The 16,201-nt window shown below is 53.8% G+C and overlaps 2 protein-coding genes across 8 annotated transcripts; one reads left to right on the top strand and one right to left on the bottom strand.

The window, feature by feature from the left end:
- Positions 1 to 359: 359 nt before the first annotated feature.
- On the top strand, positions 360 to 7,758 carry ABCB6 (ATP binding cassette subfamily B member 6 (Langereis blood group)). Of its 5 annotated transcripts, none has more exons than XM_027590760.1 (19): positions 360 to 1,197; positions 1,513 to 1,650; positions 1,899 to 2,085; positions 2,281 to 2,382; positions 2,553 to 2,736; positions 3,316 to 3,437; positions 3,962 to 4,071; positions 4,423 to 4,488; positions 4,714 to 4,794; positions 4,950 to 5,026; positions 5,121 to 5,184; positions 5,289 to 5,374; positions 5,616 to 5,673; positions 5,889 to 5,993; positions 6,383 to 6,557; positions 6,684 to 6,817; positions 7,059 to 7,153; positions 7,222 to 7,290; positions 7,478 to 7,758. In XM_027590760.1, the coding sequence occupies exons 1-19, from the start codon at positions 649 to 651 to the stop codon at positions 7,578 to 7,580; spliced, it is 2,505 nt and encodes an 834-aa protein (XP_027446561.1). In that variant the 5' UTR covers positions 360 to 648; the 3' UTR covers positions 7,581 to 7,758. The 5 variants fall into 5 exon arrangements, with proteins under 5 accessions (XP_027446561.1, XP_027446560.1, XP_027446559.1 ...); XM_027590759.1 differs by having other exon boundaries at positions 4,669 to 4,794; positions 6,705 to 6,817; XM_027590758.1 differs by having other exon boundaries at positions 4,669 to 4,794.
- A 125-nt stretch (positions 7,759 to 7,883) lies between these two features.
- On the bottom strand, positions 7,884 to 10,835 carry ZFAND2B (zinc finger AN1-type containing 2B). Of its 3 annotated transcripts, XM_027590765.1 has the most exons (10): positions 10,756 to 10,835; positions 10,560 to 10,632; positions 10,173 to 10,267; positions 9,799 to 9,930; positions 9,516 to 9,667; positions 9,167 to 9,262; positions 9,027 to 9,087; positions 8,852 to 8,919; positions 8,458 to 8,530; positions 7,884 to 8,255 (listed from the first exon to the last, which is right to left on the bottom strand). In XM_027590765.1, the coding sequence occupies exons 2-10, from the start codon at positions 10,612 to 10,614 to the stop codon at positions 8,211 to 8,213; spliced, it is 777 nt and encodes a 258-aa protein (XP_027446566.1). In that variant the 5' UTR covers positions 10,615 to 10,632; positions 10,756 to 10,835; the 3' UTR covers positions 7,884 to 8,210. The 3 variants fall into 3 exon arrangements, with proteins under 3 accessions (XP_027446566.1, XP_027446564.1, XP_027446565.1); XM_027590763.1 differs by having other exon boundaries at positions 10,503 to 10,820; XM_027590764.2 differs by having other exon boundaries at positions 10,560 to 10,819.
- Positions 10,836 to 16,201: the final 5,366 nt, after the last annotated feature.

Genomic DNA, 16,201 nt, shown 5'->3' with positions numbered 1-16,201 from the left:
GTGTGATATTCCCTAATGGCCGGGGACCCGGCCGGGCCCTGTAGGAAAGTGGGCAGTCTATGCCGTCACTTGGATATACCGAGCTAGCCTGCTAGCGGATGGGTCATTTCCTAGCTGTGGTTCCGTGGAGGTCAATGTCTCAGGCCGGACGTGCGGTCAGATTTCGCGCCGTGAGCACGTGACCAAGCCGGCTCCGCCCTTGGTATTTTGCCTTTCCCGCGTGCACCCTCCCCCTCCCGCCCCTTCAGAGAGGTTGACCAATGGGGACCCTACGTAGGGGCGGGGGCCGCCCTGGTAGGCGGGGCTGCTGCGCGAGGGAGCTGCTCGGGTCAGACGCCGAGCATTCCTTCGGGCCGGGACTTGGCAGTAGGGTCCCAGGCTGCGAGCGAGGGGCGGACGGACGGGAGAAGACGGCGTACGTGCCCTGCGTGAGTGCGTGGCGGCGGCGCGTGCGGCAAGAGTGGGTAGTGTGGCGGGCCCCACGTGTGTCCCTGCCCGAGACCTTCGCCGCTTGGCGCCCCGCGGCCCCGTGACCCGAAACACCCCACCCTCCGCGCCCCGCCTCGAGCAGCCGGTTCCGTTTGCCCTTCTTGCAGTCCCCGCAGGCCCCAGAGTTCCCGCAGCCGCGGCCAGCGGCCACGCATCGCCATGGTGATTGTGGGCAACTACTGCGAGGCCGAGGGGCCCTTGGGGCCGGCCTGGGTGAAGGGGGGCCTGAGTCCCTGCTTCTTCTTCACGCTTATGTCCTCGACACTGATGGCCCTGGGGGCTCTGGCCTTGGTGCTAGCCCTTGCCCGCAAGCGCCGGGAGCGGCCAGCTGGCCCCCACGAGCTGTCCTGGAGTGCCGGCCCTCTCGTCGCTCCCTATGTGCTGCAGCTGATTTTGGCCACACTTCAGGTGGCGCTGCCCCTAGCCGGCCTGGTTGGCCGGGTGGGCACTGCTGGGGGCGCCCCGCTGCCAGGCTACCTACTGCTGGCTTCCATACTGGGGACTCTGGCCAGCGCCTGTGGCCTGGGGCTGCTCGTGGTGGAACATAACCAGGCCTGGCAGAAGCTAGCAATGGGCATCTGGATCGAGTTCAGGCACAGCTCGGGTCTCCTGCTCCTCTGGACTGTGGCATTTACAGCTGAGAACTTGGCCCTTGTGTCTTGGAACAGCCCACAGTGGTGGTGGGCACGGGCAGACTTGGGCCAGCAGGTAAGGGACCTCGTGGGGAGAGGAGAATCATGAGTGGCAAGGGCTGGGAAGAAGGATGGTATGTCTGGTCACACTGGTTCCACACTTTGGGATGCCTCTAAGAAAGGGAAGAAGGGGGAGGCCTGCATGGCCTGGTTGCTGATAGCCAGCTGGTGGGGTGTGTCTCTGCTGAGTCACTCTAGATTTTTTTAAAGCCTACTTGATGCTGGGCCCCTGACCTGGGTATGTGCCCTACCCCAGTCCCTAGCTCTGTTATAAGTGGTAACAATGGCATTTTGGCCTTCTTTGATGCTCTCTGGACACATTTTATTCTAGGTTCAGTTTAGCCTGTGGGTGCTGCGGTATGTGGTCTCTGGAGGGCTTTTTATCCTGGGACTCTGGGGCCCTGGACTTCGTCCCCAGTCCTATGCCTTGAAGGTTAATGAAGAGGATCAAGACGTAGAGAGGAGCGAGGTATGCCTGAATTTCTGAACCTTAGGGTCTGTCTTAATTTCATTGCCTGTCCTCATTTTTTCCCACCATAGTATTTCTTTCCCAAATCTCATTTGTGCCCTGTGAGCCTTTCTGACCTCACTGGGGATCCCTTGTGGGTCTGAGATAACTGGGAGCTGTAATCCCATACACTTTCCCTAGAGGGGTTCGGCTAGGCCACTTCTTTTTTATTTCTGAACTCCCCTCCCCTACGTGTTTGACCATCCTAGGTTCAGTCAACAGAGGCACCACCAAGATCTACATGGCAAGACCTTGGCAGGAAGCTCCGCCTACTGAGTGGCTACCTGTGGCCTCGAGGGAATCCAGTTCTGCAGCTTGTCGTGCTCATCTGCCTGGGGCTCATGGGGTTGGAACGGGGACTGAACGTGTTGGTCCCCATCTTCTATAGGGACATAGGTGAGGGGAAGAAGTGCCCGCTCAGCTCTCTGGTCCTTCATCGGCCACGTGAGGGGTGGCAGCCCTAACCTACGGAGGTGGGACAGTGTGAGGAGCTGGAGGATCAGAAAGGGGATTGTGGCTGGTGCCTGGAGCAGTTTCTCCTGAAGAGAGCCCTCGGGGCCAGAAGTGGGCTCTGACTTATTTTCTCCGTAGTGAACTTGCTGACTGAGAAAGCACCGTGGAGCACCCTGGCCTGGACCGTCACCACCTATGTCATCCTCAAGTTCCTCCAGGGGGGTGGCACTGGCAGTACAGGTATGAGGGACTCTGCTGTCACTCTGGTTGTCATTGGCCTCTCCCCCTCTTCCTCCCCGAAGCATCCCTCCCCTGGCCTCTTGGTGTTCTCGGACCTTTCATATCTTGGAAGTGGGCTGATGTCATTTGGTCCCTCAGCTCTACCGAGGCCTCCCCCCAACTCCCCCTAGGTTTTGTGAGCAACCTGCGCACATTCCTGTGGATCCGGGTACAGCAGTTCACATCGCGGCGGGTGGAGCTGCGCCTCTTCTCCCACCTGCATGAGCTCTCCCTGCGCTGGCACCTGGGACGCCGTACCGGGGAGGTGCTACGGATTGTGGACCGGGGCACGTCCAGTGTCACAGGGTTGCTCAGGTGCCAGGCCCGTGGAAATGGAGTGTGGGATGGTGGGGCTGGAGAAAGCACCCAGCTTCAGCTGCCTCTCCATCCTCCTTTTAATTATTTTTTTTTAACTTTAAGATAAATGTACACGTGCTGCCATAATAACACAAATAAAACGGAACAAGTACCTTGTAAATTCTACTCACTTCTTCAGAGGTTCCCACCCCATCTAGGATGTTGAGTTGTGCTCTTCACCACACTTGGACATACGTATGTGCACAGACTCATGGCACTAATGGGGTACTAGGGAGGGTTTCCCTAAAACACCTAGGGTCACGACACAGATGTCATTCAATTGCCTTATTAACAAAATGGTACGGAGACGTTTTCTTCCCCTGCATCAAGATCCTCCTCATTCGTTATAACTGACCCGGCACATTCTGTCCTTGGGGCCTGCTACCGTTTATTTAGCCATCCACCTGTTGAGGGGCATTTAGCTTGATTCTAGTCTGCTGCCACTGAAAAACAAAACACCACACTGAAACTCCTGGGGGTAGAGCTGCTGGCTCCAAGCCCCTAAACCTTCCTTTGTTGCCTGACTCACCTTCCTAGTTACCTGGTGTTCAACGTGCTCCCCACGCTGGCTGACATCACCATCGGCATCGTCTACTTCAGCATGTTCTTCAACGCCTGGTTTGGCCTCATTGTGTTCCTCTGCATGAGTCTTTACCTCAGTGAGTGCTGCCTAGTGGAAACGTCTCCCTGAAGTATTCTGGGGACTTCCTTGGGCATGAGCCCTGCCCCTACTCAGGTGGCCCAGCTAGGAGAGGCTGTGGATTAGTGGACTTGAGTAAGCTGCTGCTCCCCAACGTGATGGGTGGGCCTTCTCCTCTGCCAGGGGGGCTGTAGCTCAAGCCGGATAGAGGGCCAGGGAAGGCATCCTGGTCACATTAGGGGCCTGCTGTGGGTTCAAGTCAAGGAGAAACCTCATTTCTCTAACCAGATGCAGCTCGCCTTCGTTTGGTCACCAACAGCATTTTCACACACAAGGCTTGGTGCAGGCTGCAGAGACGTCTCAGGCATAGCCCCTTCCCTTGGGGAGCTTAGGGCTCTCTCCCTTTGGGATCTGGGTCCCTGGTCTCTAGCTCAGGGTTCATGTGTATGTGTCAGGTAGCGAACACCCCCCTGTGGTCTCTGCCGTCGGGAGTGATGTCTTGATCTCTTCTTTGCCTTCCTCCCCCTCCTGTCACTCTTACAGTTGTGACCATTGTGGTCACTGAGTGGAGAACGAAGTTTCGACGTGCTATGAACACACAGGAGAATGCTACCCGGGCCCGAGCTGTGGACTCTCTGCTAAACTTTGAGACGGTAACAAAGGCCTTGGAGGCAGTAACGTGAGGCACGGAGATGTGAGGCAGCGTGGCTGGGACCAGCAGGGCTGCCAGGGAGCTGCGAGGGGCAGGGGGGTGGGGGTGGGGCGGTGCTTTTTCAAATGAGGACGGAGGGAGGCCTGCCTGGCTCAGTCAGAAGAGCATGTGACTCTCGATCTCAGGGTTGTGAATTCTAGCCTCATGTTGGGTGTAGAGATTACTTAAATAAGAGTTTAACAAAATAAAGAAAGAAAAGATATAATGAGGAAGGAAGCACTGGGAATCTGGAGGAAATGATCCAGGTGTTCAGGCTGCAGCCTCGTCTCATAGGGTGGCTTGACTTCGTCAGGTGAAGTATCACAACGCGGAAGGTTACGAAGTGGACCGCTATCGAGAGGCCATCCTCAAATATCAGGTGAGGATGCTCGTTTGACGCCAGCTAAGAGCAGTGGCCTAGCCTCACAGAATTGCCAGGGCCAAGAGGAGTACAACTTGGGCTGAAAAAGTGAGGTTGATGATGCCTGGGGGCTCAGGTTTGGATTTGGTGAGAGTGTATACGTGACATGCCACCCCTCCGCCCCACCACCCCCCCCAGCATTTGGAGTGGAAGTCAACGGCTTCACTGGTTTTACTAAATCAGATCCAGAACCTGGTGATTGGACTCGGGCTCCTTGCTGGCTCCCTGCTTTGTGCATACTTTGTCAGCAAGCAGAAGCTACAGGTGAGGGAACTGTGCTGGGGACGGGGAAGAGGGGCCCTGGGGCCGTGTCTGGGCCCCCAGGTGCCTGGAGGGAAGTGGGCAAGGTGACAGCACATGGGCGGGGTGCCAGCCCGTAGGTCTCCCGTGACCCTGTCCGCCTCCTGGGATGTCCGCAGGTCGGGGACTTCGTGCTCTTTGGCACCTACATCATCCAGCTCTACATGCCTCTCAACTGGTTTGGCACCTACTACAGGTAACCTAACCTGATCGCCAACCCTCACCTGTCTGGGGTGCATGGTTATTTCCCCAGCTCCTCAGAGGAGCCCCAGCCAGCGCTGTTTTTGCAGGATGATCCAGACAAACTTCATCGACATGGAGAACATGTTCGACCTGCTGAAAGAGAAGCCGGAAGTGAGTGAAGCGCGGGGTGTGGGAAGCAGGAGTCTGCGTGGTGTTCCGGTGTCTGGGGAATAGCAGACCTATAGTGGCAGCATGCATGGGTGGCACTTTCCTAGGTGAAGGACCTCCCTGGAGCAGGGCCCCTGCACTTCCAGAGGGGCCAGATTGAGTTTGAGAATGTGCATTTCAGCTATACCAGTGGGTGAGTCTCCCTTTTGGCACCTCCCAGCCTCCTGTCCCATCATCCATTTACACATGGCCACAGCCCCCGCCCCCATTCCTGCTTCTCAGCCCACCACTTCCTAGAAGGGGAGCCTTCTAGGGCAGGGCCCAGGGGAGGGGCAGGGCCCAGGGGAGGGGCAGGGCCCAGGAGTAGCTCTGCTGGTGGAAGGAGTCCCTGGGAGTGCAGCAGGCCTGCTGACCATGCCCACCCTTCCTTGCAGGCGAGAAACGCTGCAAGGTGTGTCCTTCACCGTCATGCCTGGACAGACACTGGCCCTGGTGAGAGAAGACCCAGGCACTTGGCCCAGACTCCTTGAGTTTCCCTACTCCGGTGCTCATGGAAGTTTGTGACCCAGGCTGTGGAGTCAGAATCCTGTCACAACAGGCCACAGGATTGAATGTAGCACCCTCGATGGACACTGGTGGCTTCTTGGAGAGCAAGCCTTAAAAGCGGCAGGCCTGAAAATGTTTTCCCTCTGTTTCCAATGCACCAGGTGGGCCCATCTGGAGCAGGGAAGAGCACAGTGTTGCGCTTGCTGTTTCGCTTCTATGACATCAGCTCCGGCTGCATCCGAATAGATGGGCAGGACATCTCACAGGTAAGGTTGCTAGGGAGGAGATGGTGATTTAGGGGCCTGTGTGTGAAAGAATGGCTCTCTATGAAGTACTGGCCACTCTCCAGGGAGAGAAGATGTCACCCCTGCAAAAAGCTGCAGCTGGAGATCTCAGCCTTTCTAGCGCCATGTGACCTACCCCAGTAAAGTAGTCATGGGCATAAAAAGCATCTTCTTTCTTTATAGATGGAGAGACAGACTCAGGGAGGTTGAGTGATTTGCCCACACAGCTAGGATTTGGGATGGGATGGTGGTGACAGGGTTCCTCTACCTCATCCCATGTGCCCCCCCACCCCAGCCCATCTTACCTCCCAGGCCAGACGGTGGGCGTAGGGCAGTCTCACGGCCTGGGCCATACGGTCTTTTGGCTCCAGGTGACCCAGATCTCCCTCCGGTCTCACATTGGAGTCGTGCCCCAGGACACCGTCCTCTTCAATGACACGATCGCTGACAACATCCGCTATGGCCGCCTGACAGCCGGGGACGAGGAGGTGGTAGCTGCTGCCCAGGCTGCGGGCATCCATGAGGCCATTATGACTTTCCCTGAAGGTGAGCTTCCCTGCAGAGAGAGGTCCTGCCCTGCCCGATTCAGTCCTGCTGTTCCCTGCAACCCTCTGTTCCATCCCGTCCTGCTCATCTGAGCACAGAAACCAAATGTATTCCGTGTGACTTGAGGGAGGCGGGCAATATTCACAGGATACGAGACGCAGGTGGGCGAGCGGGGACTCAAGCTGAGTGGTGGGGAGAAGCAGCGTGTGGCCATTGCTCGTGCCATTCTCAAGGCTCCAGACATCATTCTGCTGGATGAGGTGAGGGCCCTGGGCAGCCCGCTCCCCTCCTTCCTCTCTTGCCTGTGCCCAGGCCATTTGCTGCTGGGTGGTGGCCCATCGCGGATAGACAGCATGAATCCCTGCTTCATAAAAACACCTTACAGTCCTCGAATGCAGAGCAGGTTCTTTTTGACTCCCGAGGCCTCAGCTAGCAGCTTGTATCTTCCTTCCACGGGGATTTTGGGTGTCAGGGGCAGGTTTACCCAGATCCTCTCTGTAGGCAACATCAGCACTGGATACATCTAACGAGAGGGCCATCCAGGCTTCTCTGGCTGAAGTCTGCGCCAACCGCACCACCATCGTCGTGGCGCACAGGTACGGGACCCCGGGCAGCGGGCACCCACTTGTGGTGTGTGGTGCGTAACACAGCTCTGATTTCTCAGGCTCTCAACTGTGGTGGACGCGGACCAGATCCTCGTCTTTAAGGATGGCTGCATTGTAGAGAGAGGACGGTAAGGAACAGGGCAGGATGCACAGGGCGGGGCCTCTGAAAGCGGGGGGGAGGAAAAGGTGAAGTCCCACGAGTGTCTCGGAGGGAGCTCCCTGGCCGATCCCTCTCCTCTCTGTGGGCTGGTGGTGAGGACTCTTGGGGTTAAACGGTAGTTGGGACTTGCACTTTCCTCCTCCTCCTTGCCCCAGGCACGAGGCTCTGCTGTCCCGAGGCGGCATGTACGCGGACATGTGGCAGCTGCAGCAGCGGGGACAGGAAGAAGTCTCTGAGGACACCAAACCCCCAGACTGAGACCGGTGACAAAGCTGCGGCCACGTCCCTCCCAAAGGATAACTCAGGGGAATAAGATGTACCCCGTTTCCCGGCATGTTTCATCCCGGTGTTGGGGTCTGGTGCTGGCTATAGCTGGGGGAAAGAACCTTTTGGAAAGGCACTTTTTGGGGAAATAAAAGTGTGGACTGTGCTAGGATCCTTGGGACACTGGTGTGGGGCATTGCAGGGGGCCTCTACCCTTAGGCGAGGGGCACATTCTTGACAGGACTCCTCTGGTTTCGGTTGGAAAGGAGAAAAAAACACACCACTTGGAGGTCTTAGTGACTGCCAAGATCCTTTATTCCTTCCAGGCCCCTCCTTGCCCCCTACAGATGGGGGCAGCCTCAGTGTAAAGGGGATGACATGATGCAGGGGGCTGTCCGGGGCCTGGCCAGCATTCGCCGAGGGCCCACCCACCAGACAGTTCTAGCTGCTCTCTTCCAGGGCCTTCTGTAGGCTTGACTCCACAAGGTGCTCCTCCGGATGCTCCCTGCAGGTGGCCTCCTTGTCTTCACTCCTGGCTGCTCCCCGCCTCCTCTCCCTGTGTACCCTAGAGGTGTGGGGGCCACAGTCCTCCTCAGCTGAGCCTCCCTCCCCAAGCCCAGGGCCCTAGCACAGGCTGCAGTTGGACGGCTTCAAGCTGCGGCTCTGGGCCTGGAGCAAGAAAAGTGGAAGGAAGGGAAGACAGGGTGCGACGTCAAGGAAATGAGGGCCAGTCCTCACTTCAGAGCCCAGTGTGGGCTGAAGTCACACCAAAAACGAAAGGATAACCACCATTCCGAAACTGCCACTTGAAGAAAGCCCCTCCCCACGTCCTTCGCAGCGCAGGACCTGAGCTCCCCCCCAGTCCTCATACCTGCTGCCGTCGGTATTCCGCCTCGCTGGCTGACAGCGCTTGTGCTAGAGCTAAGTCCTCTTCCTCCTGAGAACTGGGAGGGAGGAATAGCGCAAGTTGGATGACAATACCACCTAAAACGGGAGCATCTGATCTATCAGGCATCCCTGTGCTGAGCGCTTCTGAGTATTCTCAGTCTTTCCAGAACCCTACAAGGTAGGTAGTAATACGGTCCCATTTTAGAGAAAATTCAGAACCCTCATGGGTTCAAGAACTTGTCAAAGGTCATATAGTTAATAAGCTGAATTTTGAGTCCAAGTTCTCATTATCCTACGTGGGGTTGAAGTGGTCCCACCGCCCTCCCTCCAAACTGAGCCTTTGCCCACATCCCACTCTCTTTCACCAGAGGAGGTACCTTGGGACCTGGGGTTTGGTCTCTGCCAGGGACAGTTCCAGGGCTCTTTGCAGAGCCTCATACTCACTCTGCAAAAAGGAGAAAGAAAACCAGTTGCCTTGGACTTTATTCTCCCGGCGGGGGGGGGGGGGAGCTTTGCTTCTGCCACCCCCCCCCCAAGCTCCACCCAACTCACCAAGCCATTCTGCAGAGCAATCACTGGGGGGGCTGACCTGGATGGAGACTGGGCTGTTGCTCTATGGCAGACATTCAAGAGGCTGAAGTCAGAGATGTGAAGGGAAAAAAGGGAGAGAAGGTACAGGTAGGCCTGCCTACCTGCTGGGAGAGGTAGATGAAGGCAACGTCCGACTTGGGCTGGGGACGGTGCTTGTAGAAGAACCCAGACCTTGTGCTCTGGAGATGGCGGCAAGTCTGTAGGGAAGAGACACTCTTGGCATGCCTCCAAGAACAGTCAGCTTGCATGTCCTCCCAGGCATTACCCAGGAAGTCAGGAGGGGAGTTCCTCCAGTCTGGAAAAATAGGCAGTTGAATAGGAAGCTAAAATAGACTCCTCTAGCCAGAGGCAACAGGTTTGCAGCTCCCCAACTTGTAACGATAGAGGCTGAGTCAGTTTCAAAAGGATGGGGTGATCCCAAAGGCAAGTACTGGACCTGGTTGCAATTACCCTGGCCGGCTGGTTGGGTGACTCTCCCCAGAGCACTCATGGTCCAGTGGGTGACGGTGCTTGATGCAGAAGTTTCCGCCACAGCGCTCACAGGTCAGTTTCATCATTTCCCGCTGGCGGCAGCCAGAGCGTTCACACTTATTGGTGAAGATCTGAGATGCAGAGGGAAGGTTTGTCTCTGCTGAGACTCTGACCCCGTTCTCCAATCCCATCATAACAGCTGTTCGGGTTTGCAAGCATCCATGGTCCCAGCTGGGTCACGGCTAACCCCTCCAACGCTTACCTTACGTTTTTGCTGTGCTGGATCTGAGCGACAGTCTCGGTCGATGTGCTCCCCCACAGCGCGGTCAGGGGGCTCCCCTCTGGCCACAGGCACAGGCACATTACAGAGTGGGCACACAGGTACCTGGATATCCTAGAGTTAAGAAGGAGTAGGAGTCAGTCTGTGGCCCGCTCCCAGTCCAACCAAATCTCTGGTCCTGAAACAGCCTCCCTGAAAGAACCTGGATATGCCTCCTATAAACGCACAAGGAAACAATGTTTGCAGCACTGAGCTTCAGAAAAACAGTAACGAGAGGCAATGGGAGGCAGAGGGATTCCGGAGATGCTGCAAGCATCCTCCACCCGCCCCCTCCCACCGTCAGACCGCCCCCTCACCTTCTGGTAAGCAGATCCACAGTGATGCTGGGCGTAGGCCACATGGTCTGCGCAGAAGATGCCGGAGCAGGCGTCGCACTTGAGCGGCAGAAAATCTGCAGGGAGCGGGTCGGACTGCAGGTCCAGCGGGACCTCGACGTCATTGCCACTCACTCAAGCCTTCCACTCAGGGGAAGGGAAAACGCCGCCCAGTTTGCAACAAACTGCACCCAGTCCTAGGCCACTATCTCCTTAGCCACGCCCCCTTAGCCACCGCCCCCAACTTCGATTCCCCGCCCTCTGGCAGTGCCAGCTTGGGAGCCCACCCTTGGAGCCCACCCTTCGCCCCACCTGCAACTCCAAGCCTCGCTCGGCCTGGCCCGGCCCCCCGCGCGCTCCGCCCCTCACCCAAGCGCTGACAGCTCGGCTCGGAACAGTGAGCCCCGAGGTCCGGAAACTCCATCGCCGGGCCGGGCGGGGCCTGCTGGCAGAGGAAGCGGTGCTGAGCGTGTCTAGGGCTCCCGCTCCTGGTCCGGACCACGACCCCGCACTCCAGGGGGCTCCTGCCCCGCCCCTCCCTCTCCCCCCGCCCTGCCGGGGTTACCGGAGCCTCAGCCCTTCCCGGCCAGCGACTCCCACTCCTCCCCCGGCGCGCGCGGGCGTGCTGACGTCATCGCGCAGGGCGGGCACGTCCCGCGCAGTCTGTGGGCAGCGGGAGGAGCCTCCCCTGCCGGGTGAGGCGGCGGCGCGGGGGGGCTGGGTGGCCACGCGCGGCTCGGGGAGGGTGGGCGCGGGCCAAGCTCCGGGACCTGCCAAAGCGCCGGCGAGGGCGAGGATACATGAGATCCTGGGGAAGGAGGGCTGGGGTGGCTTGGGGTCTTTCACAGTTGGGTCCCTCGCCCGCTCCTCACTCCAATACTTTCGCTCTCGCGCTTTCGTTCACTGCCACAGGGGCTCTTACTGTCCACGAGCTGACGACTCCCCTATTTCCTCCCAGTGCAGATTTCCGCTGGATCTACGGATCCTTCCTCCGGGTTTACCTCTGATGCCTTTTCTGTAAGACTTTCCTGACCCTCCCCAGTCGGAGTTAGGAGCACCGACCGTGTGATCTCCCCGATTCTGTGCTAGCGCCCATATCACGTTATTGTAATAGGCTGTTCACACACGCGCACATCAATGTCCTGGGAAATCGGGGACCGCCTCTCTCTTGTTCTGGGTCCCTAGCACCCAGCGCACTGCCTAGAATTGTGTGGTTTTGTTAATGTGGGTTTGATATGAGTTCAAAAGTTGTTTTTAGAAGTTGTTTTGACATAAGAATGAAGTAAGTTGTGTCAGGATGTCATCACCTCATCTGTTCTCACAGGTGAGAACTCAGTAGTAGCTCAGCTGCTGAGGGGCCCCTCGGGGCTTATTAATAAAAACATACGAAGAAGCAACTGGATGACATATGCAAAGACATGACTTACAGGGCAATATATATACATCTCAGGTACCCCCAGTCTAGGGTGGACAAGTATTCTTTCAGTCAAAACCTGAAGGGTGAGTGGATGTTGGCTAGGTGAAGGCCAAGGGGGAAAGGAACAGAGTGGAAAGAGATGGTATTCCAGGCAGAGGAATTGGCAGGGACAAAGACCTGGAGATAAGAGAGAACGAGGTCCTTTAGATGAGCTTTAAGAAAGCTAGGGGCTATGCACAACTGATAAATTATTGAACACTGCATCTGAAACTAACGATGTACTATATGTTGGCTAATTTAAATAAAATTTAAATTTTTAAACTTAAATAAAAAATTTAATTTAAATAAAAACAAAAAGAAAGCTTGGGGCGTCCGGATCTTAGGTACAAAAAGCCCAGTCTGGCAGGAAGTGAAGCTGGAGAGTTAGCAGGGGCCAAATTAGCTCAGATAGTGGAGGCCACAGCGGTATTGAGAGTTTCAACATAAATGTAAACAAGAGACTAGAGATAGCTTTAAGCAGGGAAGTGACATGATCAGGTTTGTATTTTGGGAAAGTCACTCTGGCTTCAGTGTGGAGAACAGATCAAGGGAAGTATGAGATTAGAAAAAGGGAGACCAGGTAGGAGGCTGTTGTAATCCAGGCAAGAGATGATGGGCTGAACCAGAGTGGTGGCAATGTTTAGAGTTAGTGAGAACTCAGGGCTGGGGGGATGGGTCAGCCCGGTGATGGGTATTAAGGAGGGCACATACTGCATGAAGCACTGGGTGTTATACGCAAACAATGAATCATGGAACACACATCAAAAACTAATGATGTAGGGCGCCTGGGTGGCTCAGTCGTTAAGCGTCTGCCTTCGGCTCAGGTCATGATCCCAGGGTCCTGGGATCGAGTGCCACATCGGGCTACCCGCTCAGCGGGAAGCCTGCTTCTCCCTCTCCCACTCCCCCTGCTTGTGTTCCTGCTCTCGCTGTGTGTCTCTCTGTCAAATAAATAAATAAAATCTTTAAAAAAAAACAACCAATGATGTAATGTATGGTGATTAACATAACTTAATAATAATAAAAAAAGAATTAGAACTCAGTAGAGAGTTTAGATATGAGATAGATATTTTAAAATAAGTAACTTTCCGATATATCACTGAAGGGATAAAATGGGGGGGGGGGGATTCTACTCCCAGAGCAATTATAAAGTACTCAAAAATTTTTTTAGAGAAAAATTCCAACCTTATCTGTAGGAAACACTTTGACTTACCTCTATGCAAAAGTTCAGCCAAACATTGGGTTAGTGTATGGAGCACCTTTGGCCATTCTTTCAGGGAAATTCTGACAGGTCCTTTCCTCAACCCACCCTCACACCCTGGGGTGGCTCAGGACAGCCATGTTTCTGCCTTCCCAAAGATGATTGGTCTGGGAGTAATCATCTGACACGTACTGTGTATCTAGGTTTGTGTTCCCCCAAAAGCATAGCCTGAGACAAGGATTTGGGTGCAGGTAGTTCATGTGGGAGGTAATCCTAACCAAAGAAAGAGAGACAAGGAAGGAAGGAAAACCAATAAAGAATGTTATTGAGCGGTTACCACTGTGGTAATAGGAGCTCAATGCCACCGGGAACTGTAGGGGAAACCATCAAGAATGCACCCCAGAATTGTCTTTCTAAAGGACAGAAGGCGGGGCTGACTCCTGTCTGCCATGACTTGGGGGTTGCTTCTGGGAGTGATAACTCTCCGCGCCCAGTTTGCACAGCCAGTCTGCACATGTGTGCAAGCTGACTGAGCTATGGAGGCTTTGCCTTGAAGCAGAAATGGCAAGGCTGGGCTTTGAGGTGGGAAGCCATTAGGGATTATATGAACTGTCCACAGCAGCAGCTGAAGTCATAGATGGGCCGAGCAAATGTGGCACAGGGCACCAGGAACATCTGCTATATTTGGCAGTATTTGGCCAATCGGTTTCTTTCCCAAGGATTTGGAATCGAGGCCAAGAGAATCAGTGTTCATAAAACCATGGGTCCCGTAATATATAACCTATAGTTTGGCCATCTGCCATACTTCCATATTGTCATACTGGCTGGGGGACTGGAAAAGAGATTGTTATCTGCAATACTCTGTTTTCTTTTTTTTTATATTTAATTAATTTATTTAATTGAGAGAGAGAATGAGAGGGGGGAGGGTCAGAGGGAGAAGCAGACTCCCTGCTCAGCAGGGAGCCCGATGCGGGATTCGATCCCGGGACTCCAGGATCATGACCTGAGCCAAAGGCAGTCGCTTAACCAACTGAGCCACCCAGGAACCCTGCAATACTCTCGTTTTCTGCAGTGGGACACAATGAGCTTCCTAAAAAGAGGTTGATCTAGTAGCTCACATATATGGGCTTAAGTCATATCATTACTTAATTCTTTTGCCTCCTCCCAAACACTCTGACAAAAATATGGCTAACTGCCATTAATCCTTGATTTCACTTTGTTTTAAGATAGTTATAAGTCATCCCATTAAATTCAGGGTATTTCTCAAGGCTTTGTCAGAACTTCTGATCACAACCTGAAGTCAGGTTGATGACATTGTGGAGGCTCCTGATACAGGTCTACACATAAGGGCCCTCTGCCATGGGGATGTAGCTTTTGACCTAGGCTCTTTAGAAAGAACATGTTGAAGAGCTTGCCATTTGTGAATTCCAAAACTCCGTATCTGTGAAATCCAGCATCAGTTCTGTTAGATTTAAACTTATGAAATGGCTAATTTTGACTTTTTTTTTTTACTTAAAAATTTTTCATATGGGGTGTCTGGCTGGCTCAGTTGGTGGAGCACGTCACTCTTGATTTGGGGGTTGTGAGCTTGAGCCCCACGTTGGGTGTAGAGATTACTTAAAAAAATAAAATATTGGGGCACCTGGGTGGCTCAGTCATTAAGTGTCTGCCTTCGGCTCGGGTCATGATCCCAGCGTCCTGGGATCGAGCCCCGCATCGGGCTCCCTGCTCCACGGGGAGCCTGCTTCTCCCTCTCCCACTCCCCCTGCTTGTGTTCCCTCTCTCACTGTCTCTCTCTCTCTGTCAAATAAATAAAAGATTTTATTTATTTATTTGATAGAGAGATAGAGAGAGAGCACAAGTAGGCAGAGTGGCAGGCAGAGGGAGAGGGAGAAGCAGGCTCTCCGCTGAGCAGGGAGCCGGACGTGGGGCTTGATCCCAGGACCCCAGGATCATGACCTGAGCTGAAGGCAGCTGCTTAACTGACTGAGCCACCCAGGCGCCCCATAAATAAAATCTGTAAAAAAATAATAAAATAAAATCTTGAAAAAAATGTTTTGGATATGATTTAATATAATCTAAGCAACAACATCCATCATGGGCAAGAATTGTTTTTCTCTGACCTTCTATCTAATCCTGAGCCTGCTGGGTTTTTGAACCCAGACATGAAGGCAAACAGTTCCTGTCTGAGAGTATGGTTTAAGCCCACACACCTTAAAAACAGATGTACCAAATGTCTATGTACCTCTGCCCTTCAAACTTCTATTTTCTACTAATCATATGTAAGAAGAGGACGTTAGATAGGAAACAAGTTACGCTGCCATAACAGGGATTCAAAACCAGTGGCATAAACAAGAAAAGTTTAATTTCTTGTTTATGTAATAACCCAAGACTGGTATGAAAGCACCTGTCAAGGAGGACCTGGACACCTCCTATTTTGTGGCTACCCCACCCTCAGCTGTTGCTTTTGTCCATGTGGTCCCAAATGAGTCCCTGCTCCAGGCGGCAGAATGAGGGAAAGGAGGAGGGCACCCCCAGTGATTTAAGGGTATGACCCTGAATTTGCATACATCACTTCTGTGCCCTTAGGATGGACCAGCACTTAGTCACATGATCATACCTAGGTCCGTCATGTTCATTCCCTAACTGGGAAATGTAGTCCTTAGCTGGATGGCCATGTGCCCAGATCAAATTTCAATTATTACATCAGCAAAGGAAAACAGATATTTGGGAGAAGACGAGTGTCACAAGGGGAAATAAAGGATACATTTTATCATATGTGGACCATCTTGAGCTTGAAGGAGTAAAGCAGGGGGTGGGTCACTTAACGTCACATAGCAGCCAAGACTGTTGAAGCAACTGGATGGCTTCTTAGCTCATCTCATGTGGTTTGAGGATGAGAAGGATGGGACTGAGCACCACTTGGCCAGTCTCCTGCCGTAGCCCGCTCCGTTGGCCGTCTACCCAACAGCCTCTCCCTAGCTCTCTCCTTGAGGACAAAACCATGATTTTAATCAGCCTTTTCCAAACAGTTGTGTTTTACATGGGTCCCTTTGCAGCCCCCAGGATGAGTCTTAAATGGCTTAAGTCAGTGTTTTTCAAACTTTTTAACCACCACCACCATTTAATACCCATTTTATAACTACATTTTATTACCCAACACACACTCACAGGGGCCAAAACTGACACTTGACCTTATTATGTTTGATACACTCTGCTATCGTATTCTATTTCATTTTTTAAAAATCTGGTTGCCTATTCACTATGTTGATTTCCATCCCACCGTCCCATTAATGGTTGGCAAACTTTGGTTGGGGGGACAGAACCCAGCTGCTCTAAGCCCATTAAGCTGCC

This window comes from Zalophus californianus, chromosome 3 (genome assembly GCF_009762305.2).
Source record: "Zalophus californianus isolate mZalCal1 chromosome 3, mZalCal1.pri.v2, whole genome shotgun sequence".
Lineage (NCBI taxonomy): Eukaryota > Metazoa > Chordata > Mammalia > Carnivora > Otariidae > Zalophus > Zalophus californianus.
This window is presented reverse-complemented; position numbering and strand designations above follow the sequence as displayed.

Bases quoted from the DNA above. Each gene is read 5' to 3' on its own strand.
- ABCB6 (XM_027590758.1), top strand. From the start codon at position 649: ATGGTGATTGTGGGCAACTACTGCGAGGCCGAGGGGCCCTTGGGGCCG. The intron at 1,198-1,512 runs GTAAGGGACCTC...ATTTTATTCTAG, and splicing joins GGGCAGACTTGGGCCAGCAG to GTTCAGTTTAGCCTGTGGGT. The intron at 5,994-6,382 runs GTAAGGTTGCTA...TTTTGGCTCCAG, and splicing joins ATGGGCAGGACATCTCACAG to GTGACCCAGATCTCCCTCCG.
- ZFAND2B (XM_027590763.1), bottom strand. From the start codon at position 10,614: ATGGAGTTTCCGGACCTCGGGGCTCACTGTTCCGAGCCGAGCTGTCAG. The intron at 10,268-10,502 runs GTGGGGCGAAGG...CGCTCCCTGCAG, and splicing joins AGCGAGGCTTGGAGTTGCAG to ATTTTCTGCCGCTCAAGTGC. The intron at 9,931-10,172 runs GTGAGGGGGCGG...TCTTAACTCTAG, and splicing joins GTGGATCTGCTTACCAGAAG to GATATCCAGGTACCTGTGTG.